Here is a 25,471-nt window from a genome sequence, read left to right as displayed (position 1 = left end):
GGAACACAGATTTAATGGGACACAGATTTAAGGTCTTGGGCAAGAGATACGGGGGGATGTGAGGAAGAACTTTTTTACACAGCGAGTGGTAATGACCTAGAACTCGCTGCCTACAAGGGTGGTGGGAGCAGAAACAATTGAATATTTCAAAATGAAATTGGATGGGCACTTGAAGGAAATAAACCTGCAGGGATCGAGCGGGAGAGTGAGACTGATTGAATTGCTGCATAGAGAACCAGCACGGGCTCAATGGCCCAAATGGTCTCCTCCTGTAGTGTAAACGACTTTATAACCTAGGGGAGATGTGTTAGGCAGACAGAAAGTATCACTTGCCAGTGGAGTCTTCAAATTAATAAAAGATTTAGCTTTGGATAATGGTACATTCCAATTTGCTTGGGTGGACATCGTAATTACACTTTGCTCAATGAGGGGTCAGTGTGCTGGGCACAAAGGGAATCAGCGTGCTGGACACAAGGGGAATCAGGATGCTGGGCACAAGGGGAATCAGGATGCTGGGCAGAGTGGGGCTGTCTCATGTGACCAAAGATTGAGCAATGCAGCCTGTGGAATTCGTTACCACAGAAAGTAATTAAGACCAAAACATTGTATGCTTTCAAGAAGGAGTTAGATATAGCTCTTGGGGTGAAAGGGATCAAAAGGTATGTGGAGAAAGTGGGAGCAGGCTATTGAGTTGGATGATCAGCCATGATCATAATGAATGGTGAAGCAGGCTCGAAGGGCCAAATGGCCTATTCCTAGTTTCGATGATTCTAATGTTGGAGAGAGATCAGATCAACAAAGCTGGATTTGATAAAGAATAAGTAAGCAGTTTGTTTATGTAGGTGCTGTGGAGCCAATAAAAACAGAATCAGTTGTAAATAGTCAGGCAGCATCTGCAAAGAGAGAAATAGTGTTTCAAGTCTACAATCATTTATCAGTGGGGAGCAAATTTCTGTACATTTGTGGATTTAATTGCTGTCATCTCCCTTCTTACAGTCCACATTTACCTGCAAGATGTGTCACCGCCAGAGACACTGGGACCAGGGATTCAAAACTGAGCCAAACACCTCACCTCACATTTGATGGCCCAATCTGTTAGGATCTACAAGGGCTCAAAATCTGAACCCTCCTCAAGAACTCAAGGTGGTCATTAACCCAGCAAACAATAGCTTATTCAGTAGAGAGGATGGCAGCAATGTAATCTCCTTTCCTGCCCCTCATCAACTGAAGCTTGGGGATGTCAGGCACAGAGTCACCCTGAGAAAACTCAACTTACATGGAACCCTGGAAAGATCATACAATGATTGAACAAATTTAATCACATCTGCCCTGTCACTTTTCGTCCCGAATGTAGGTGCAGCTCTGTAGGGCTGAATTTGAGTTACAGACAGGCCCAGGTTAATTGTGGCACAGTATTGCTGGAGTTCCATCACATTCCTAAAGCTGCCACTTTTGGATTTGAAGGACATTTAAACTGGTTGATCCCAGAGTTCAGAGCGAAGAGGTTCTGGGGCCTTCCATTAAGGAAGGATCACAATTTTTTTCTGCAGCTTTTCCTCTGGGAACAGAAATCTCCTGACAACATGGTCCAGTTCCTCCAGTGTGAGCTGTGCATGTAGCACCACCACCTCATCATCATCAGTCTGAATCACGTATTTCAACAATCGATAGAGATCTCGCAGAACATCACCCAGAACCTGCAGTAGAGAAGACAGCAGGATCAACTCCACAATGCTATAACACAGGGTGAGGAAGAGAAATGTTAAACTCCTATAGCCAGTTGGTGAAGGATGAAACCAGAGCCAAGTTTTACTCAGTTTATATCTAATTACAGTGAAATATTACAATATATACCGTCTAACTCAACCCTTACCCCAATGCCAGTTAAGTGTCTCTTTATAACACTTTTGTAAACTCATTATGAAAAGTGTCTCTTATATGTGCTCAAGTAACAACCCCAATGAATGCTCTCCACCTGCATATAGTTAACCTTAGTTCATATAGAATTAACACAAAAGAGAAAGAGAGGATCAAATCCACAGTAAGACACAGAGAGAAGATCAACTCAATAAGACAGAGAGAGAGAGAAAAGGTGGGGCGAGGAGCAACTCCCCCCAAAAAATCTTCCGTCCATCTTCCCTGCATTTCCCACCAGCATTGAATATATTACAAACCTCCCCTTTCCAACTCGACAAGGGGATAGACTGTTCCCACCGCAACCCCCCCACACCCCACCCAAGGACACACGCCATCGCCCTCCACTGAGGGACTGCTCCATTTCATTGAGGTCACACTCTGCCCCTCACCCTTACTCCAGTGTTCTGTCTATCCCCACACCCCTGCTCCCGGAACCACTCTCGGTCACAGCCCCTCTGCTCCCACCGCTACCCTCAAAGCACCCTCCTTGCTCCCCTCCTCTAGCCAGCTGCCCTCCACTCTTGCCTCTTATATGGGTATGTCCTGTCATCCTGTTAGGCGTGGGTCAGTAATGTATCTGAGATCTGATCCAGGTTCTATTTTAATATTTTCACCAGCTGAGAACATGAAAGGGTCGCTGTGCTGGGGTTGGAAGGCACAGAGAATATTACAGAGTGAATTCTACTCAGCTAAACAAAGGCTTTTTGTAGGCAGTGTGTAGCCACAATGTGTGAGACCCATTATTAAATTAAACAGCACACAGACACCCATGATTAACAGGCAGAAAGCTGCCACCACAGCTCAAGTTTCACCTGGGAGAGTTGAGGTGGGGTGTGGATGGGGGTGGAACCAGACTCAGAAGCGCAAGGGAGGGAGATAGCCTCAGGCGGAGTGGCAGGGAGGAGAGGCACGGGATGATGTGGGTGGGGGTCCCAAGGGCTGGGGGAGGGCGGTGGTCAAGGGAAAGGCAGTAGAGGGGGTAGAGGTAGGGGAGGGGGGAGGGGTAGGCAAAGGGGAGGCGGGCGCGAGGGGAGGGCAAAGGGGAGGCGGGTGCAAGGAGAGGGCGGAGCGCGAGGAGAGCTGAAGGTGGAGTGCGAGGGGAAGGAGGGAGAGATAACTCCAATCCAGGCTGTTCTCTATTTAACAAACTAGCCTATTTTACTTGAAGCTCAGTATTTAGTACTATGTCAGGTCTTGATTCTTAATCTATAGTTAAAGCTGAAAAAGACTTATCAGAACTAACAGGTGAATCTAATTTGCTACTCACTCGGTCTCCATCTTCTTGCGTGCCCCTACTGATTTCTCCAAGATTGTCAATGTCACACTCTCCACCCTCAAGGAAAGATCTACAAAGATACAGCACCGGGGTCCCAGGACTGGCCCATGTCTCACACACTCTTCTGTTTTACTTCATCAGCCCAATTGGTAGGCACAGCCAGCAACAAACACACAATGTTGTTGTAACCGGAATACTGACAGGATTAGAACTGATGCTCAAGTTCAACTCCTTGACCGGGCCAGAAGACAGGAAGAAACATATATATAATTGATATATATCTATGTCAACCTGGCTACTTTATAAAATTATTTCTATTTTAAAAATGGACAAGGCTTTACCCTAACTAGCCATGGCTCGTACCAGAGGAATTTCTAACCTTCAGAAACCAACAGGGACCTTGTTATCTATAAAGACGCACTAATGACCCTGTGACTGCAGAAAATAAAATTCCAACGAAATGTACCAACCCCCTTTATGTTTCTAAGGCAGAGCTGGCCAACGGAAACGGCATGTGTACAAGGACAGAAGGGACCTGACTCCTGTATTAAACACCTCAAGATTCCAGACCTGGGAAAATACATCCTTTGTCCAACATCCAGCAGAAGTGGGAGGTATGTCACATGACTTCCCCCAAGCTGGTAGAACCTGTAATATCACCGTTGGCAACTGAACCCAGGCAGTCTATCATTTTACCATCTAATAGGTAGAAGCAGAAAGAGCGCTGCCCAGGTAAATTCCTGGCCCTCACCTACACTGTGAACTACTGGAATATTGGAACTCCTATCAGTGCCTATAAGACTCACCCTGCAACAGTTTCAGCCTGCTAACCTCTGAAGGAATACGCCACTGGACTTTTGATTCTGGACTCATGTGAAACCATAGCTCTTATTTTTATTGTGGTCTTGCCCAGTACCCCTTTCTTTCCATATCTCTCTATTTTATGACCAAAACCCCTTCCCCGCATTTTGCGTACACACAAAATAAACCAACCCTCTTATTATACCTTATCTCGAGTTTGCTCAGGGGTTATTAACAGAAGGTTGCATCGCTCCAAACTAAGGGATTGGGGAAACACTTATAAAGGGAGAAATCAGAAATCAAGACCATCTGTTTACAGGTGGGTAGTGAGTGAAGAAATCAGGGCTGTTTAAATTAATCCCCATCCCATCTGTAACTCAAATTGGGAGCTCACATCCCAAGTTGATCCAATTTGAATTTGACCAGAGTCCAAGTTAAGCGACAAGCCAAATTAGAGATAAAAGAGCCAATTAGAAGCCAAAAGAAGGAAAATTCAGTGGCTGCAACTCATTTTAAGACAAGTAACTTTACCACAACAAATTCCTTGTCCTAACATGAAGAAAACGGCAACATGTGATGCCCAAATATTTATTCAGCGGAAGAATTTAAATGGGAAATCTTTGGCAGGCCTTCAACACAGGTCAATTGAAAGTTGCAGCTAGGGAGATACAGTTCAAATTGCTCAGCTAAATCAAAAGGAACTCATCCTAGCGTTGGTAGATTGTCTGCATCTGATGTTACCAGTAGAGCAGTCAGATCAAAAACAGAATTACCTGGAAAAACTCAGCAGGTCTGGCAGCATCGGCGGAGAAGAGTTGACCCTTCAACAGAACTGAGTGAATATTAGGAGAGGGGTGAAATATAAGCTGGTTTAAGGTGGGGGGGAGGGGTGGGGGTGGGGGGAGAGAAGTTGTTGTGGGGTGGGGGGGGGGGGGGGCGGGTGAGTGTGGTTGTATGGACAAGCAAGCAGTGATAGGAGCAGATAATCAAAATATGTCACAGACAGAAGAACAAAGAGGTGTTGAAGGTGGTGATATTATCTAAACGAATGTGCTAATTAAGAATGGATGGCAGGACACTCAAGCAGTCAGATGAAGAGCTCGATCATAACTCTGAATCCCCTCCCCTAGCCAATTTCGAACTGGAAAAGCTTAAATGGAGCTAGAATTTAAGGAGATGGAGAGGGAAGAGCGAGCAGGGGAACAAGAAAAGGAAAGAGAATCCAGCTCTGAAAATTGGAAATGGAGCTAGCAGCTCAAAAGGAGAGAGAAAGTACACAACTAGCTGCTGCAAGGGAAAATCTCTCTTTACCCAGCAGCATCCCCTATCCCCCTAACCCGAAACAACACTCTCTCTGGAGGCCCTCCGCTATGCGAGATTCCTCTCCCAATTTGAAGGGAGTGACATTGAGTATTTTTTTTTTTTACCAACTTTGAGAAAATAACAGGACAGCTAAAATGGAAATTAGTATCTGGACATTTTTAATTCAAGGGCAGCTGTCAGGGAGAGCCCAAGAGGTCCACTCCATGCTGCCTTCTGAGGTGTCCCTAAATCATGAGCATGCCAAGGCTGTCATCCTAATGTCTTCGAGTTAGTCCCAGAGGCAGACCACCAGCAATTCCGTGATACTCAGGAGAAGCCAACCCAAACCTACATCAAGTTTGAATCGCTGAAACAAATCACATTCGACCGATGGATAAAGATCCCTAAAATTCCCACACAGTACGAGGGATTGCGTGAGCTAGTACTGTTGGAGGAATTCAAGAATTGCCTACCCTCAAACCTGTGAATACTCCTTGAGGAGCAAAGAATCCTCATAGCCAGGGGTGCAGCCATCACAGCAGGCAACTATGACCTCACCCACAGGCCTGGAAACTTAGGCAGACCATTTCCAAACTAGAAAGAGAAGCAGGGCGATCTAGAAAGGAAAGAGCCCCCACCCAGAGAAGAAATGAGGGCCAGGCAATTTACAAAAGTAGGTGTAAAAAGCCCCTCTACAGCCCAAAAGGAGAATTCCCAGAGGCAGGTGTGTTCTGATTCTACAAAATAGGCCATTCCAGACCTGAATGCTGAAGACTGCGAGGCAAGCCTGTTGGCCTATTAGGGCTTCACATGAGTAGTCCCCTGAAGGACGCCCCGATGGGTTGTGCAGCACAGCCTCTCACAACAGAAACGTACCCATTGGAGGGCATGGCTCCATGCATGTCTGAGCCAGACAAACTCCCAGAGAACTTTGTCCTTTCAGGAACGGTGTACTCCTATCTGGCCCAAAACGTGAGCGAGTCTGTGTTACTGCTCTGGGACACAGGGGCCACCCGGGCTTAATCTTAGAGGGAACCTTAAACCTACCCCCTGCACCCGCTCTGAGTCCTCCCTGAAGGCCAAAGCCCTGATCAGTGAAGTCAGTGGAGATGGTATGTCTACAAGGACAGAAGGGACGCTGACTCCTGTATTAAACACCTCAAGATTCCAGACCTGGGAAAATACGTCCTTTGTCCAACACCCAGGAGAAGTGGGAGGTATGTCACATGGCCTACCCCAAGCTGCTAGAACCTATATAATATTGCCGTGTGGAACTGAACCCAGGCAGTCTATCATTTTACCATCTAATAGGTAGCAGCAGAAAGAGAGCTGCCCAGGTAAATTGCCTGGCCCTCACCTACACTGTGAACTATTGGAATATTGGAACTCCTGTATTGGTGCCTATAAGACTCATTCTTCTCTACATACCTTCTTGTGTCGTGGAAGTCCTTGCTTCTGGCAAGTCAAATCATCCTACATCAGTTTCAGCCTGCTCAGCTCTGAAAGAATATGCCACGAGACTTTTGATTCTGGACCCTGCACTCACATGAAACCATAACTTATATTTTTATTGTGGTGTTGCCCTGTGCCCCTTTCTTTCCCTTATCCCTCTTTTATTGTATGAGTCCAAAAAGGGGTGGACGTTGTGAAACATCTTCCCCGCATTTTGTGTGTATAAAATAGATCACCCCTCTTCTTTTACCTCATCTTGAGTTTGCTGTGGACTTATCAATAGAGGATTAAATCACTCCAAACTGAAGGGTTGGGGAAAACACACCATCATTTATAAAGGGAGAAATCAGAAATCAAAAACTCCTTTCTCTTTATCGACAGGTCGTGAGAACAGAAATCAGAGCCGTTTAAATTAATCCCCCACCTGTCCGTAACAACCTCCAAGCTTCTGTGATACCACAGACATCTGAAAGTCCTATCCTACAACTATGCAGTAAAGTCTACAGATAAAACAACTGAGAGTTGTACTTTTCTAGGATTAGTCAGGAGGGATCAGAATTACCCTGCATCTTGGCACTGATGCAACACACACACCAAATTGAGGAGTGTCCTGGTCTATGGCTAATTCACTCAACACTGACTCCAACCCTGATATGCTAACACCTTACAACTCCATTCTATACCAAACCTACAGCCTGAAGCTTCTGGGATGAGGACAAGTAACAACTCATTTGGGGATTTGCAGCAGCTGATCACAGCACTAACCCATTCACTGCCAGCAGCCTCCAGTCCAGTGCCCAGACTGCAACATTTCCACTTTTAATAGGTACTGCAGGAGGCCATTCGACTGCTTGAGTTTGTTCTGCCATCCAGGGTATGACAGGGCTGGGGGAGGGAGGGTCTCAGGGCTGGGGGAGGGAGGGTCTCAGGGCTGGGGGAGGGAGGGTCTCAGGGCTGGGGGAGGGAGGGTCTCAGGGCTGGGGGAGGGAGGGTCTCAGGGCTGGGGGAGGGAGGGTCTCAGGGCTGGGGGACGGAGGGTCTCAGGGCTGGGGGAGGGAGGGTCTCAGGGCTGGGGGAGGGAGGGTCTCAGGGCTGGGGGACGGAGGGTCTCAGGGCTGGGGGACGGAGGGTCTCAGGGCTGGGGGACGGAGGGTCTCAGGGCTGGGGGACGGAGGGTCTCAGGGCTGGGGGACGGAGGGTCTCAGGGCTGGGGGACGGAGGGTCTCAGGGCTGGGGGACGGAGGGTCTCAGGGCTGGGGGAGGGAGGGTCTCAGGGCTGGGGGAGGGAGGGTCTCAGGGCTGGGGGAGGGAGGGTCTCAGGGCTGGGGGAGGGAGGGTCTCAGGGCTGGGGGAGGGAGGGTCTCAGGGATGGGGGAGGGAGGCTCTCAGGGCTGGGGGACGGAGGGTCTCAGGGCTGGGGGACGGAGGGTCTCAGGGCTGGGGGAGGGAGGGTCTCAGGGCTGGGGGAGGGAGGGTCTCAGGGCTGGGGGAGGGAGGGTCTCAGGGCTGGGGGAGGGAGGGTCTCAGGGCTGGGGGAGGTAGGGTCTCAGGGCTGGGGGACGGAGGGTCTCAGGGCTGGGGGAGGGAGGGTCTCAGGGCTGGGGGAGGGAGGGTCTCAGGGCTGGGGGAGGGAGGGTCTCAGGGCTGGGGGAGGGAGGGTCTCAGGGCTGGGGGAGGGTGGGTCTCAGAAACAACTCTGGACTCTGAACACTGAAGAGCAAAGCAGAAGCTCAACTAATCAACTCCTTTAAGATTTGTTCAGCCACAGCCAGAAAACAGCTGATTGCCAGACTAAGTTAAAATATTTAACAAAATTTAAAAATGCAAAAGAGTTGCAAAATTATTTTCCCCCTCATGAAACGTGAATGTTTGTTGAGAGTTTATTGAACAAGAGATTGGGGTGGACGGGTGCTCAAAAAGCTTAGTCAATGGTTTTAAGCAGGTTTTAAAGGAGAAGAGAGAGTGGAGGGAGCATACAAACTATGAACAAGGAGCAGCAGGCCATTCAGCCCCTTGAGCCTGCTCAGCTATTTATTAAGATCATGGCTGATCCGAAAGTAACCTGAAATCAGCATCCTACCTACCCCCTGATAACCTATCACCCCCTCGCTTACCAGGAATCTATCCACCTCTGCCTTAAAAATATTCAAAGACTTCCATCAGCTTTTCAGGAAGGGAGTTCTAAAGACACACGAGCCTCAGAGAAAGTTTCGCTTCATCTCTGTTTTAAACAGATGAACCCTTATTTTTAAACAGTGACCCTGAGTTCTAGATTTTTCCACAAGAGGAAACATCCTCTCCACATCCACCCTGTCAAGACCCCTCAGGATCTTTTATGTTTCAATCAAATCGCCTCTTACTCTTCAAAACTGTAGCAGATACAAGCCTAATCTGTCCAACCTTTCCTCATAAGACAACTCGCCCATTCCAGGTATTAGTCTGGTAAACCTTCTCTGAACTGCTTCCAATGCATTTACACCCTTCCTTAAATAAGGTGACCAATACCGTTGTCATGAAGAGATTAACGTACATAAAGTTACTGAAACTTATTTGAAATTGGACTTGTAGTAGTGTCTGTGGGTGAGTGTGAGTGTCGTAATTGGATTACAGCCAGCTAGTCTGGGTGCTTTGATGCACAGTAGTTTTGAGATATTAAACAGTAAGGAAGTAAGGTAGAGGGACATTTGCATTTTGTTGAATAAACAATTCAAAGACTGGGGGTGAAATCTTGCACCTAGCTAGGAGACACCAAGCAATATGTTTATATCACTAATAAAATTGGTATTATGAAAGGGGTTTGATTGTTAGTAGAGGTCAAGTTCAATGGGCCTGGTGATACAATGAGAATTTGCATTCAAAGGGAAGGCTAGGTGTAGAAGAGTTTTGTGTTTGGTTCAGAGGCATGTGATATCTAAGCCGCCTGTAAGCCTACAACTGTCTGAAAATGACACATATTAAAAGGAACTTCATTTTGAATTCCTAAGATAAAATGTGCTTTTCCTGGTGTCTGTTTAAGTCTATGGGTTATTGTTGCCTTGGGGATAATTACTTGGGAGTGATTCATTCAGGGGTTTGTTTAATGGTTGTTTTGGTAGTAATTTGTTAAATTAATGAATGTTTAATTTGGTTTATATAGAAAGCCTCAGGAGGCTTGATTGCTTCATTTCTGAATTCAGAACTGCATCTCAAACATACCAGTTGAAAATATAGGTTATGACAGTTGTTTAATTTTCCCTCTGGGATTTAAATAACTCAGCCTTTACCAATTGCTGTGTCATAACACCGTACACAGTACTCCAAATGTGGTTTTACTAGTGCCCTGAATAACTGAAGCATAATCTCCCAATTTTGTATTCAATTCCCCTCACAACAATTAATATTTTATTAGCTTTCCTAATTACTTGCTGTACTTGCATACTAGCCTTTTGTGATTCATGTGCGAGGACACCCAGATCCCTCTGCACTTCAGAGCTCTGCAATCTTTCACCATTTAGATAATATGTTTCTCTTTTATTCTTCCTGCCAAAATGGACAGTTTCACATTTTTCCACATTATACTCCATTTGCCATATCTTTGCCCACTCACTTAACCTGTCCATATCTGTTTACAGCCTCCTTATGTCCTCTTCCTATTTCCTACCTTTGTGTCATCAACAAATTTGGCAACCATTCCTTCAATCCCTTCATCCAAGTCATTTATATAAATTGTAAACAATTGAGGTCCCAGCACACCACTCATTACATCTTGCCAACCTGAAAAAGACTCATTTATGCCTACTCTCCGCTTCCTGTTAGCCAGCCATCTTCTATCCATGTCAATATGTTATTCACTATACCATGAGCTTTTATTTCCTGCAATAACCTTTGATATGTCACTTTATCAAATGCCTTCTGGAAATCTAAGTACAGTACATCCATCGGTTCCCCTTTATCCACAGTGCATGTTGCTTCCTCAAAGAACTCCAATAAGTTGGTTAAGCATGATTTCCCTTTCACAAAACCAGGGAGCAAAGGGAGCATTGGGAGCTGGGGGAACAGAGGATTTTAGGAAGGGCACTCCAGAGAGTGGGGCTTAGGTACCTAGGCAGCTGAAGACACAGCTAATGGATGGGAAAGGGAGAGGGATGCACAAAAGGTTACAGTTAGTTGAAGAGTGTGTTTGGAAAGATAGTCATACTTTCATAATTTTAGTTTTGGAATTTCCTACCTAATCCTCTCTCTCCTCTATTAAGATGCTCCTTAAGGGTGAAAGGAAGATGACCAACCAGGAGCATGTTGAAATAGTCAAGTCTGAAAGCAACAAAGACATGTAGCTGGGTCTTAACAATAGACGAGCTGAGGCAAGCCAAGAGGTATGTAATATTATCAGGGGTGTGAGTAAATGGTCCCTGTGACAGAGAGGAGATGGGCTCGGAAACTCATCTCACAATAAAAAGTACACTAAGGTTATAAACAGTCTAGTTCAGTCCAAACCGGTGGCTGGGAGGTTGTAGGAAGAGTACAAGAGTTTGTGGTAGGGGCTTGAGATATTAGTGTTGGCCTTCCTCAGGTTCAGCTGGAGGATCTGAACATTCATTTAGGACTGGATGTCAGGGCAGTCTGATAACAGAGAGGCAGTGGAGGGAGTCAAGAGAGGTGGTGGATGTGGAGAGGATGTTTCCTCTTGTGGGAGAATCTAGAAGTAGGGGTCATTGTTTAAAAATAAGGGTCACCCATTTAAAATGGAGATGAGGTGAATTTTTTTCTCTCCCAAGGTCGTGAGTCTTTGACACTCTCTTCCTGAAAAGGCAGTGGAAACAGACTCTGAATATTTTTAAGACACAGGTGGATAGATTCTTGGTAAGCAAGGGGGTGAAGAGCTAGGCAGGATGCAGTTTTGAGGTTACTATCAAACCAGCCATGATCTTATTAAATGGCGGAGTGGGCTCGAGGGGCTGAATGGCCTACTCCTGCTCCTTGTTCGTAAGTTCTTATGGTGGGGAGGAAGAGTTGAGTGTCATCTCAGTACACGTGGATACTGATCCCATGTGAACAATGTCACCGAGGAGCAGTATGTCGACGAGGGAAAAGTGAAGTGCAGATATTTGAGAAATCTGAGCTGTAGCTCGATAGATAAGAGTAAAAGTAAGTGAGGGCAGTGCATGGGGTTAGACAACAACAGGAGAAAGGTGTTGCAGAATTTTGTGACTAACCACCTACAAGGTTTTAGAGAGAATGAGGTTGGACGGTGCAACATGGGCACAACGAAAGCATGTCATTTCTGACTGTGCTTTGAAGAATTTTTGTGTTGTGGGAGAGGGAAAGCTAGAATGAAAGAATTCAAAAAGGGTGTTATGAAGGAACTAGACAAAACACTGAGAGGCAATAATGCATCTAAGTGAGGGTGAGAACTGTAGCTCACTTAAGTGGCCACTGGCAGGGCTGGTCAGCTGTTTCACAATCGTACACACAAGTAATTTTTGGTAAAGACTGCATGAAATGTAAGAAATAAATGCAGAACGTAGTCCATCCTGAAAGAGTCACATGGTTGTATTGAGCTCCCGGTGATGCACACAGAGTTACTGTGTCACCAAAGTGGATCATACAAACCGGCATCCTAATATCTGTGGAAAACGTGCAGTCCTGAGGCTGGAGATCGATGGTGGGAGGGGGACATTTCATTCAAGTCTGACCTCAATCTGCCAGCATTTCCAGCTTCCACTGATTTCACTTTTATCCCTGTTGTTTGGCTTGAGAACAGATCTGGTTTCTCAACTAAATGTGTACTTACTGCTCATGGGGTCTTCTGAAATATCCAAAAGTAGTAACATCTTTTTGCAGCAGGACAGAGAGGGGACACTGGGACTTACACCATGAGAAAGGACCAAAGGAGAAGAGTGCTGTGACATTTACTGAGTAAAAATCTTTATACATTTATTCACTGTGTTTAAATGTGCTGGTACAGGAGGGATCCTTGATTGTCTCACAAGTAACGTCCGTGTCACAAAAGTGCAAGGCAATGAACACCTCCTACAAGAGAATCTAACCATCTCCCAATGACATTCTGCAGCATTACCAATGCTGAATGCTGCACCATCAACATCCTGGGATTACCACCGACCAGAAACAGAAATGGACTAGCCATAGAAATACTATGACTACAAGAGCAGGTCAAAGGCTGGAATTTCTACAAGGAGTAACTCACCTCCTGACTCCCCAAAGCCGGTCCACCATCTACAAGTCAGGAGTGTGATGGAATACTCCCCACTTGCCTGGATGAGTTCATCTCCAACAATACTCAGTTAATTTTAAAACAATGTCCCCTAGTTTTGGACTCAACTTCTGGACATAAACATCAATAAAGAATAATTTAGGAATAATTTAAAACAGTGAAGTGCAGGTCATTCTCCACCTCTACCCCATCCCATCAAAACAACTTGTAATTGTACAGCACCTGTAATGTAGCAAAAAATCCAAAAGCGATTTAAGGGAACATCACCAAATATATGACACCAAGCCACATAAGGAGATATTAGAGCAGATGACAAACAGCTTCATTCTCAGGTTTTTGAAGGATTATCCTTCAGGTAAATGACAGTCCCACCTCCACTGACAAGTAAGTGACAGACCCCTCCCCAGCAGGTAAATGAAAGGCTGCCCTCTCCCCGACAAGTGAAGGACACAATCTGAAGATTTCTATTATGCAGCTAGTGCCTCCTGGCCAAGATTTAAAGCTCCTCAACATGACCTCTGTTGTAGCATATTATCATTGATATTTCCTGCCTCATTGGGTAAAAATCCAAAGCTTAGACATAGGTGCTGATGGAAAGGACATTATTTACATTAGCTGATTAATATTGAGTGGGCTGAGTAATCCAGATAGATCAGCTCAGAGTGCTGCCTGCGCTCTCCTTATTTCTGTCGCACTATCATAGAGATCTGTAATTATTATTCAGACACAGGAAATGGATCAGACGTAGATAAACAACACAGAACGACTCTTTCATCATTACTGTGACCAGAGCGTGCAGAACTCAGTAGGTTTACCGACTCACCTGAAAGGCGACACCTCAGACAGCGCAGCACTCTCTCAGTGCTGCCTGGATTATGTGCTCAGGTTCCTGGAGAGGAACTTGAACCCATGACCACTTAAAGCCTACAAGGTACGCAGCTGCGTATCACCTCTTCTTTCTATTGCAATGAAGATCTAAAATGTAAATGCCTCCCTTACCTGAAGTGTCTTTTCACCGAGTCCCCGGAGTAAGAGGGTGATGACATGAACTGCAGCCCGACGCACTTCTGCTTCATGTTCGGTCTTCACAATGGCAGCAAGACATGCAGTCACCTGGAAGGAAATTGGAGAGTCAGCAGAGTGACTTTGTATATTGTGGCACGGACCTGGTGTCAGATCTACAGGGGCTCATGCAGTTTGTAGGGCTGAGTGTAACATCTAACCCAAGCAGATCATAACACTGAAATGTCACCTTCTTGAGGCAGCTCCCTGGAACCCAGTGTCTTAGAGAGACAGGTCAGTGCAGCAAACACCGCACACACCAACACAACCCACATTATCAAGCCTTTCAAATTGGTTTTGATGTATTAACTTAGGAAGGATAACAAGACCATGGAGATGGTGCAGAAGAGACGCCAGATGATACAGGGATGAGACACCGTAGTAATAAGGTAAGAGTCATAGTAATAAGGAAAGGGTCATTCAGTCATTTATAGCACAGAAGGAAGCCATTTGGCTCAAGTCCGTGCTGGCACTCCGTAGAGCAATCCAATCAGACCCACTTCCCCGCTTGATCCCTGTAGCCCTGCCGGTTTATTTCATTCAAGTGCCCATCCAATTTCCTTTTGAAATCATTGATTGCTTCCCCTTCAACCATCCTTGTGGGCAGTGAGTTCCAGGTCATTGCCATTGGCTGTGTAAAAAAGTTCTCCCTCACATCCCCCCTGCATTTCTTACTCAAAATCTGAAATCCGTGTCCTCTTGGAATTAGGCTGGGGGGCTCGTTTTTCAGCTGGCGTAGGCCCAATGCACCAAGTGGCCTCTTTCTGTGCTGTAAACTTCTATGATTCAAGTCCTTATACTATCAGCTAATCCTTGTCTATCTTATCTAAACCTGTCAACATCTTGTACATGTCTATCAAATCTCCCCTCAATCTCCTTTGCTTCAAGGAGAACAACCCCAGCTTCTCCAACCTAACCTTGTAGCTAAAATCCCTCATCCCTGGAACCATTCTGGTAAATCTCTTCTGCACCTTCTCAAGGACCCTCACATTCTTCCTAAAGTGTGGTGACCAGAACTGGACACAATACTCTAGTTGGGGCCTAACCAGAGCTTCATAAAGGTTCAGCATAACTTCCTGTTTTTGTACTCAATGCCTCTATTTATGAAGCCCAAGATTGCAATTGTTTTGCTACTGCTGTCTCAATATATACTGTCACCTTCAACGAAGAGATTTCCCCCTGATTCCCACTGACTCCAGTTTTGCTAGGGCTCCTTGATGCCACATGGTCAAATGTTGCCTTGATGTCCAGGACAGTCACTCTCACTTTACCTCGAGCTCAGCTCTTTTGTCCATGTTTGAACCAAGGCTGTAATGAGGTCAGGAGCCAAGTGGCCCTGGCGGAACCCAAACTGAGCGTCAGTGTGCAGGGCACTGCCGAGTAGGGGCCACATAATAGCACTGTTAACGACACTTTCCATTCCTTTTCAGATGATCGAGAGTAGACTGATTGGGATGGTAATTGGTTGGCTTGGATTTGTCCTGTTTTTTGTGTACAGGACATACCGGAGCAATTTTCCATATAGCCGGGTAGATGCCAGTGTTGTAGCTGTATTGGAACAACTTGGCTAGGGGCATAGCTAGTTCTGGAGCACAAGTCTTCAGTATTATTGATGGAATATTGTCAGGGCCCATAGCCTTTGCAATATCCAGTGCCTTCTTGATATCACGTGGAGTGAATCGAATTGGCTGAAGACTGGCCTCTGTGATGCTGGGGACCTCTGGAGGAGGCTGAGATGAGTTCATCCACTTGGCACTTCTGGCTGAAGATTATTACGAATGCTTCAGCCTTATCTTTTGCACTGATGTGCTGGGCTCCTCTATCATTGAGGACAAGGATATTTGTGTAGCCTCCTTCTCCTGCTGTTTAATTGTCCACCAGCATTCATGACTGGATGTAGTAGGACTGCAGAGATTAGATTTGATCCGTTGATTGTGGGATTGCTTAGACCTGACTTATCACTTGCCGTTTTCGCTGTTTGACATGCAAGTAGTCCTGTGTTATAACGTCACCAGGTTGACACCTCATTTTTAGGTATGCCTGGTGCTGCTTCTGGCATGCCCTCCTGCACTCTTCATTGAACCAGGGTTGATACCCTGGCTTGAGGGTAATGGTAGAGTGGGGGATATGCCGGGTGATGAGGTTACAGACTGTGTTCAAGTAAAATTCTGCTGCTGCTGATGGTCCACAGTGCCTCAAGGATGCCCAGTCTTGAGTTGCTTGATCTGTTCAAAATCTATCCCATTTAGCACGGTGATAGTGCCACACAACACAATAGAGGGTATCCTTAATGTGAAGAGGGACTTCGTCTCCACAATGACTGTGCGGTGGTCATTCCTACCGATTGTGTCATGGACAGGTGCACCTGCGGCAGGTAGGTTGGTGAGGACGAGGTCAAGTAGGTTTTTCCCCTCTTGCTGGTTCCCTCACTACCTGCTGTAGACCCAGTCTAGCAGCTATGTCCTTTAGGACTTGGCCAGCTCGGTCAGTAGTGGTGATACAGAGCCACTTGTGATGGTGGACATTGAATTCCCCCACTCTGAATACATTCTGTGCCCTTGCCACCCTGAGTGCTTCCTCCAACTGATGTTCAACATGGAGGAGCACTGATTCATCAGCTGAGGGCAGGTGTTAGGTAGTAATCAGCAGGATGTTTCCTTGCCCATGTTTGACCCGATACCATGAGACTTCATGGATCCAGAATGGATGTTGAGAATGCTCAGGGAAACTCCCTCCTGACTGCACACCACTGTGCTGCCACCTCTGCTAGGTCTGTCCTGTCAGTGGGACAGGACATACTCAGGATGATGATAGTGCTCTCTGGGTTATTATCTGTAAGGTATGATTCTGTGAGGATGACTATATCAGGCTGTTGCTTGGCTAATCTGAGACAGCTCTCCCAATTTTGGCACAAGCCCCCAGCTGTTAGTAAGGAGGACTTTGGTAGAGTGGGCAGAAAAGTGGCAAATGGAATTCAATCCAGAAAAGTGTGAGGCAATGCAGTTTGGGAGAGCAAACAAAGCAAGGGAATATTCAATAAACAGGAGGATTTGAGAGGGGTTGAAGAGATAAGAGACCTTGGAGTGCATGTCCACAGGCCTCTGAAGGTGGCAGGGCAGGTGCATAGTGGTAAAGAAAGCATATGGAATACTGTCCTTTACTGGACGAGGTATCAAATACAAAAGCAGGGATGTAATGCTGGAATGCATAAAATGCGGGTTAGGCCACAGCTGGAGTTGTGTACACTGTTCTGGTCACATTACAGGAAAGACATAATTGAGAGAGTGTAGAGGAGATTTACAAGAATGTTGCCAGAGCTTGAAAAATGCAGGAATGAGGAGAGATTTTATGAGGAGCTGAGACAGGGTAGACAGTAAAGACTTGTTTCCCCTATCTGAGGGGTCAATTACCAGGGGGCATCGATTTAAGGTGTTGGTAGAAGGATTAGAGGGGACATGAGGAAAAACTTGTTCACGCAGAGGGTGGTGCGTGGCTGGAATTCGCTGCCTAAGTTGGTGGTTGAGGCAGAAACCCTCAACTCATCGAAAAGGTACCTGAAGTGCTGTAAGGTCAAGGCTACGGAACGGATATTGGAAGGTGGGATTAAAATGGATGACTCGTTTTTTCAGCTGGCGCAGACATGATGGGCTGAATGGCCTCCCTCTGTACCATAACTTTTCTATGGTTTGCAGGGTCGACAGGACTAGGTTTGCCATTGTCACTTCGAGTGCCTAGGTCGATGCCGGATGATCCGTACAGTTTCATTCCTTTCTGTAGACTTTGTAGAGGTTTTGATATAACTGATTGGCTTGCTAAGCCACTTCAGAGGGCCGTTAAGAGCCAACCACATTGCTGCGGGTCTGGAGTCACATGTAGGCCAGACCAGGTAAGGACGGCAGATTTCCTTCCCTAAAGGACATTAGTGAACCAGATGGGTTTTTTTCAACAATGGTTTCATGGTCACTATTACTGAGACTAATTCCAGATTTATTGACTAAATTTAAATTCCACCAACTGCCATGGTGGGATTCGAACCCATGTCCCCAAAGCATTAACCTAGGGCTCTGGATTGTTAGTCGAGTAACATTACCACTATGTCACCACTTCCCTCAACTTTCCTTCAGAGGAAAGGGAAGTTGGGAATGGGGCAGTAGTTAGCAAGAATGTGGGTGGGGGGCGCAAACCAGGAGCGAGGATAGGTTTTTTGCAAGGGATGATCAAACAGATTTAAAGGTGAAAGGAACAACATCTGAGGGCGATATTAATATATGGTTAACGATATTGTTAACATGGGAACCAGGAGGGGAAGCTGTATGGTCAGCAGTTTAATGGGAATAGGATCGAGGGAAAAGGAGGTGGGTCTCATGGACAAGAGAAGCTCAGAGAGAGCATGAGCAGAAATAGGAGAGAAACTAATAAAAGGATATAAGTTCAGGGTCAGAGCAGGGAGCAGCCTTAGAGGAAATTTGATCAGGTGGACTAGTGGGAGGGAAGGACATGGCCGAGGCAGCAGATCGGATGATCTTGGCTTAGTAACAAAGAAGACCAGGAGCTCCTCACATTTATTGTTGGAGGTGAGGGTGCGGGCTTCAGGGGAGAGAGGTTTAACAAGATAGTTTGCAGTAGAGAAAAAGTTGTGAGTTATCTTTGCATTCCAGTATGCTCCTGGAATAGTGAGTGGTTTCAGCAGCTGAGAGCAGGTCCTGATTGTGCTCCCTGTGATCCATCCAGATCTCTTGGTGAATGGCTAAACCAGTTGGTTACCATATCCATTCAAATCCCTTGGATTTAAGGAGGCAGGGGTGAAGGCCATATTGGGAGGACAGCCAGGGTGAGAGAGAGAAATGATTTTATTGAGAACTAGAGCATTAAATGTGGAAATTGAGGGTGTGGCTAAGCAAATCAGTCACTGCAGAAATGTGGCAAATAGAGGAATAAAGGCTAAACAATGGGGATTTTGCAGTACAGTTGCAAGTGAATTATGGGATATTTTTTCCTGGAGGTGGATACAGAAGGTAGGGTTGTGAGGAGTACTGGAGATGTGGGTGGAGACCAATTTAAGGAAGTAGAGATGACCTTAACTGTGATTTAAAAATTTAAATTTAACTAAATTTGCTGATGACACAAAGATAGGTAGTAAAGTAAGTTGTAAAGAGGATGTAAGGAGGCTACAGAAGGATATAGAAGGATTAAGTGAGTGGGCAAAAGACCTGGCAAATGGAGTATCATGTGGGAAAATGAGAGATTCATCCTGCTAAACTGGACAACATAGAAAGAAGCCTATTATATAAACGGTGAGAGATTGCAGAGCTCTGAGGTGCAAAGGGACCTGGGTGTCCTAATGCATGAATCACAAAAGGCTAGTATGCAGGTAATTAGTAAAGCTAATAGAATGTTATTGTTTATTGTGAGGGGAATTGAATACAAGAATAGGGAGGTTATGCTTTAGTTGTACAGGGCACTAGTGAAACCACATCTGGAATACTGTATATTTAAGGAAGCATGTAAATGCATTCGAAGCAGTTCACCGAAGGTTTACTAGATTAACTCCTGGAATGAGCAGGTTGTCTTGTGAGGAAAGGCTGGGCAGACTAGGCTTTCATCCACTGGAATTTAGAAGAATAAGAAACGACTTGACTGAGACATAAAAGATCCTGAGGGGTCTTGACAGGGTGGATGTGGAGAGGATGTGGGAGAACCTCGAACTAGGGATCACTGTTTAAAAATAAGGGGTCGCCCGTTTAGGACAGAGACGAAGAATTTTTTTTTCTCTCAGATGGTTGAGACACTTTGGAATTCTCTTCCTCAAAAGGTGGTTGAGGCAGAGTCCTTGAACATCTTCAAGGCGGAGGTAAACAGATTCTTGATAAGCAAGGGGGTGAAAGGTTATCAGGGGTAGGTGGGAATGTGAAGCTGAAGTTAAAATCAGAACAGCCATGAATGACGGGGAAGGCTTGAGGGGTGGAGTGGCCTACTGCTGCTAATTCATATGTTCGAATGTGATAACTACAATGCGACTAGTAAGATGGCAAGGTCCATGGGGAGTTTACATGGCGGGAGAGATTAAGGAAGGATATGAAGGCAGTGAACTCAGAGGAGAGAGAACATGAGTAGAGATGGAGATTGAAATCACTGAGGACGAGAAGTTATTCAGTAGAGGCTGTGGGAGGAAATCCCACAGAAAATATCTTAGTGATATGGGAGGGCAGTAGAGAATGAGGGTTTTAAATGAGAGGTGAGAAAGATGGAACAAGACAAGGTGCTCAAAGGAAGAAAGGAGTAAGGGGATAGACTAAGTTTTGATTCTAGTAATAAGCAGCACACTGCCACCTCAAAAGTTTTGATGGGGTAAGTGGTGGGAGATGTCGCCAGGCAGGGAGGCTTCATTAAGGAGAAAGGTGTCATCATCCCTCAGCCAGGTTCCCATGAAGGCCACAATGGCAATACAGTCTTCCACAATAAATTCACGGATTACAAGGGTCGTCTTCTTCACAAGTGAACAGACATTCTGGAGGGAGATGCGGAGAGGCCTGGTGAGGCATATTCTACAAACTTAGCAGTGGGAAGAGTGAGTTGGACAGGAAGGAGATTAGACTGCAGCAGGCGCACTATCTGAGAGTAGGATGGGGCAATTGGGCTTGCTACTCATAATGAGCCTTTTGGAGGAGGCACAGAGGGAAGTTGTTGGCTTATCTAAAAGGGAGTCAAGCCTGGGAAAGCAGCAAGAGAGCAGGAAGGTCCAGGAGGGTTGGATTGGGGAAGTAGGAGGGTGGAGTACCCGAAAGTGGGGAAGTGAAATAAGGCATGAAGAGAGGGATCTAAGAGAGGTAAAGAGAAAGAAACTAAAAAGAAAAGCAGAAGTGGAAGCACCTACTGTTCAAATCAGGGGGACTTAAACAGTATGAGAGAGGAATTGGGGGAGAAAAAGCAATAGATAGCTGGTGGCCACAGTTAGGTGGCTCAAAGGGATTAGGGATGGGCAATAAACATTGACCATGCCAAAAATGTTTACATCTCAAGAATGTGTTAAAAAAAAAGACTTGTACAGTGAGGAGCTCCCTCAGGAGCTAACTGCCTAGGAGTCATCTTGGAAGCAATCGCCATAAAGTCAGGACATGCCAAAGCACGACTGAAATATTGTCATTATGGCAATGTAGGAAATGCAGCAGCCAATTTAAGCACAACAAAATCCGACAACAGCAATATGACCAAATATTGTTTGTGGGAAAAATATTGGCCAAAAGAAAGGGAGAGCTTCTCTGCTCTTCTTTGAACATGTCATGGGATCTTTAATGTCCATTCTCAAGAGGCAGACAGGGTCTCAGATTAACATTTCCTGAAATGTGGTATCCTCAGACAGTACAGCACTCCCTCAGTGCTGCAGGGATGTGTCAACCTTAATTTTATGGTCACATTTTGGAACTGAAGATTGACTTAGAGCCAAGACTGGCAACCATCACAAACATATCAATGACACTGCTCGACAGAGGCAGGTATATGATTAGTGCACCTAGGTCACTGCAGTCCCTGACACTGCTGGTGAGTTGCACTGTAAATGAGAAGTATTTGTAGGAGGCTGACATCAGGCTCACTGCTTGGTATTTAAGGACCTGGGACTCCTCTATGCTGTCAGAGTCCACAATCCTACTGCACATTCACTGTTTGAGTGGCCAGGAAGATCACAGCCTGTACAGGGCTGACTGCTGCAAAACACCACCAGTCTGGATTGAGGTAGTTCTGGGGCAGAGTAGGGGGTGTCAATCTCCTCAAGCGTGCCTAGAATAGGGTATGAAAAATTCTTTCCGATGTTCTGCCCACTGACCAATAGCCATTATGGTGTGATTGACACGACATGGTGTGTGCCAGTGCCAGTCATGGGGGAGTGTGGCAATGTTGTTGGGCAGTCTCACACTCTCCCGTAGCTATCCTACTAAATCTTGCCTCCGTTCTAATCAATATTGCAATTCCAATCTGCCAGTTACAGCCTGAAGTAACTCGCAGTGCAGTGACCTCCAGCAAGAGCCTGACTTTCTGCCACAAGAATGGAATTTCTGATTCTTGAAGGCAGCGAAAGATGCAGCCTCAGTAATAAAATATCCCTAACGCAGCAACAGCACGAGAGATTATGACAACACATTGTTACAGAATACTGATGTGTTCCAGCTGCTGCTGCATTTGACCCACAAATCCATCCCAATTACTGCACAACTAGAGAGTCTGGACCATTACATTCCACCTGGGCCACCTTGGCATCGATTCCCTTGAATCTATCAAAAACTCAATAACTTGCCAGGCTGCTGTGAGCCAACTGATTGAGGGCAGACAGTGCAGCAAAGATCAAACAAGAAGAATAAAGAGGCTCCTTCATTCACTATTGATTTAGAACAGATTTTTAAAAAATTCATTCATGGGATGTGGGTGTCACTGGCTAGGCCAGCATTTATTGCCCATCCCTAAATTCCCTTAAGAGTCAACCACATTGCTGTGGGTCTGGAGTGTTAGGGGGGAATTAAATATTTTATATATATATAGAACACAGTAAGAATTTGCTGAACATACTTAAAATCTCCATGCAGCCATTGATGCTAAACATATTAACAGTTGAGGATAACCAGATGGACAGTGCACACAAAGAGGCTTTGAGTTTTTGTGTGATTTACACAGAAGTCAAGAGATGAGCTAATGTCCAGTAACAGGGAGGACAGCCTCTGTTAGGCAGGACAATTCAAGTGGTGCAATGATGCGGTGAAACCTTGAGAGCGAGACTGAAGTTAACACGTGGCATAAAGTTAGATTAAATATGCTCAACCCTCAGACAAAGGGAGGGCAAATGGTTTTAGCTTAGATATGAAAAGATGAACAATGGACAAAGAGTCTTGAGTTGTGAGAACCATGGTCTTTGCGTATGTGTTTTAATTCTGATTGGATAATATAATTATGTATACATCCTTTAGAATAATTGGTCAGCAAAATCACATGTTTATGTACTCAATAGGATAGAGTTAGCATGGGACTGGTGTGTCGGTTACTGATTGGATGTATTCAAATGTTCTCAAATGTGTTATGCTAAGAAAAAGGACAAAAGGAATGAAATGTAATCATTCTGGGAGCTGGGTCTTCATTCTTAGGAATGATTGTGGCTCCCTTGCATATGCTTGGGTAAAACTGGTTAAAAGGAAGCCTGAGTCTCTGTGGTCGTTGCGGGACCGGAGTGTGTAACTTCTCCTCTTCAATGGCCTCTGTGGTCATTGCAGGATCGGAGAGTGTAACTTCTCTGCTTCAGGAGTCACATGTAGGCCAGACTAGATAAGGACAGCAGATATCCTGCCCTAAATGACGTTAGTGAACCAGATGGGTTTTTACAACAATTGGTCATGGTTTGGTAGTCATCATCTGACTTTTAATTCAAATTTTACCATTTGCCATGGTGGGATTTGAACCCGAGTCCCCAGAGGATTACCCTGGGTTCCAGGAATACTGCTCCAGTGACAATATCACTATGCCACCGCCTCCCCATGTATTTATGGGGAGTCAGTGAAATTGAGTGCTTTGTATATTTCAGTTTGGTGTAATGAGTGTGGATAAAGGGAAAGATCGAGAATCAAATCTGATCTTGCATCTTCCCATCGTTCTAAAGTAAAATGGCAGCCTAAAGATATGGAACGGCTTCTCTTACACACACGTGGTGATGTGGTGGATCAGCAATGCAGGTTGGCTGCAGATCGGAAAGGTCAGTGGGACCGGAAGGGAAGGGATCTCACATTGAAGTTGTAAGTTTACAAGTCAGGACCTGTGGGGAATGCAGTGAAGACAGCGAACTGACCCACAATGAATTCTACCTCTTCAACTTGCAGGGAACATAAAAGCGGACTGTAAAACCTTCTATAAGTATGTAAAAATAAAAATAAATGAAGAGAAATGTAGGTCCCTTATAGTCCAAAAAGGGAGAATTTATAACAGAAAACAAGGAAATGGCAGACCAATTAAACAACTATTTTAGCTCTGTCTTCATGGAAGAAGACAAATAACTTCACAGAAATTCCAGAGAGCCAAGGATCTAGAGAGGAGGAGGAGGAATTGAAGGAACTTAGTATTACTAAAACAATAGTGCTGGAGAAATTAATGGGACTGAAAGCCAATAAATCCCCAAGGCCTAATAATCTACATGCCAGGGTAATAAAGGAGGTGGCTACAGAAATAGCTGATGTGCTGGTTGTCATCTTCCAAAATTCTATAGGCTCTGGAACAGTCCCAGCAGATTGGAGGATGGCAAATGTAACCTCACTATTTAAAAAAGCAGAGAGGGAGAAAACAGCGAAATACAGCCCAGTTAGCCTAACATTAGTAGTAGAGAAAATGCTCGAGTTTATTATAAAGGATGTGATAACAGGACACTTAGAAAATGTCAACGGGATTAGACAAAGTCAAAAGCAAATTACTGCGGATGCTGGAAATCTGAAACAAAAACAAAATTTGCTGGAAAAACTCAGCAGGTCTGACAGCATCTGCGGAGAGGAACGCAGTTAACGTTCTGAGTCCATATGACTCTTCTTCAGAGCTAAAGAGAAGTAAAAATGTGGTGAAATATACACTGTTTAAGGGAGGTGGGACAGGTGAAGCTGGATAGAAGGCCAGTGATAGGTGGAGGCAAAGGAGAGATTGCAAAAGATGTCATAAACAGAAGGTCGAAGGGGTGTTGATGGTGGTGATACTGGCTAAAGGAGGTACTAATGGTGACATTAACAGTAGAAAGGACGAGCAAGTGACAAATGGCCCTAGTGGGGGTGGGGTCGGAGGAGGGGACGATGTGGGAAAAAGGTTGAAATAGGCTAAAAGGTAGGAGTAAAACAATGACTGGAAACAAATTTTTAGAATAATAATAATAGAATAGGTGGGGGGGAAATATATAAAAATTAATAAATATTTGAAAACAGGGGATCAAAAGGGATGAGGATGGGGGAGGGAGTTCATAATCTGAAGTTGTTGAATTCAATGTTAAATCTGCAAGGCTGTAAAGTGCCTGGTCGGAAGATGAGGTGCTGTTCCTCCAGTTTGCGTTGAGCTTCACTGGAACAATACAGCAGGCCAAGGACGGACATGTGGGCATGAGAGCAGGGTGGGGTGTTGAAATGGCAAGGATGAAGGTTGAAATGACAGGAATGTCTGGGTCATGCTTGCGGACAGACCGAAGGTGTTCTGCAAAGCGGTCACCCAGTCTGGGTTTGGTCTCTCCAATGTAGAGGAAACTGCATTGGGAACAGCGAACGCAGTAAACTAAATTGAGGGAAGTGCAAGTGAAATGCTCCTTCACTTGAAAGGAGTGTTTGGGCCCTTGGACGGTGAGGAGGGGAGAAGTAAAGGGGCAGGTGTTGCACCTTCTGTGGTTGCATGTGAAGGTGTCGTGGGAGGGGGTTGAGGTGTAGGGGGTGATGGAGGAGTGGACCAGGCTA

At 45.5% G+C, this 25,471-nt stretch overlaps 1 protein-coding gene across 1 annotated transcript in view; it reads right to left on the bottom strand.

Moving 5' to 3' along the window:
• Window positions 1-806: 806 nt before the first annotated feature.
• tango6 (transport and golgi organization 6 homolog (Drosophila)) overlaps window positions 807-25,471 on the bottom strand; it is a 106,729-nt gene continuing 82,064 nt past the window's right edge. The window contains exons 17-18 of the mRNA XM_041191717.1: window positions 13,959-14,072; window positions 807-1,697 (exon numbers count right to left, since the gene is read on the bottom strand). Of these exons, the coding sequence (XP_041047651.1) occupies window positions 1,521-1,697; window positions 13,959-14,072 (291 nt within the window). The 3' untranslated portion in view covers window positions 807-1,520. The remainder of the gene's footprint in view (window positions 1,698-13,958; window positions 14,073-25,471) is intronic.

This window comes from Carcharodon carcharias, chromosome 7, assembly GCF_017639515.1.
Source record: "Carcharodon carcharias isolate sCarCar2 chromosome 7, sCarCar2.pri, whole genome shotgun sequence".
NCBI lineage: Eukaryota > Metazoa > Chordata > Chondrichthyes > Lamniformes > Lamnidae > Carcharodon > Carcharodon carcharias.
This window is presented reverse-complemented; position numbering and strand designations above follow the sequence as displayed.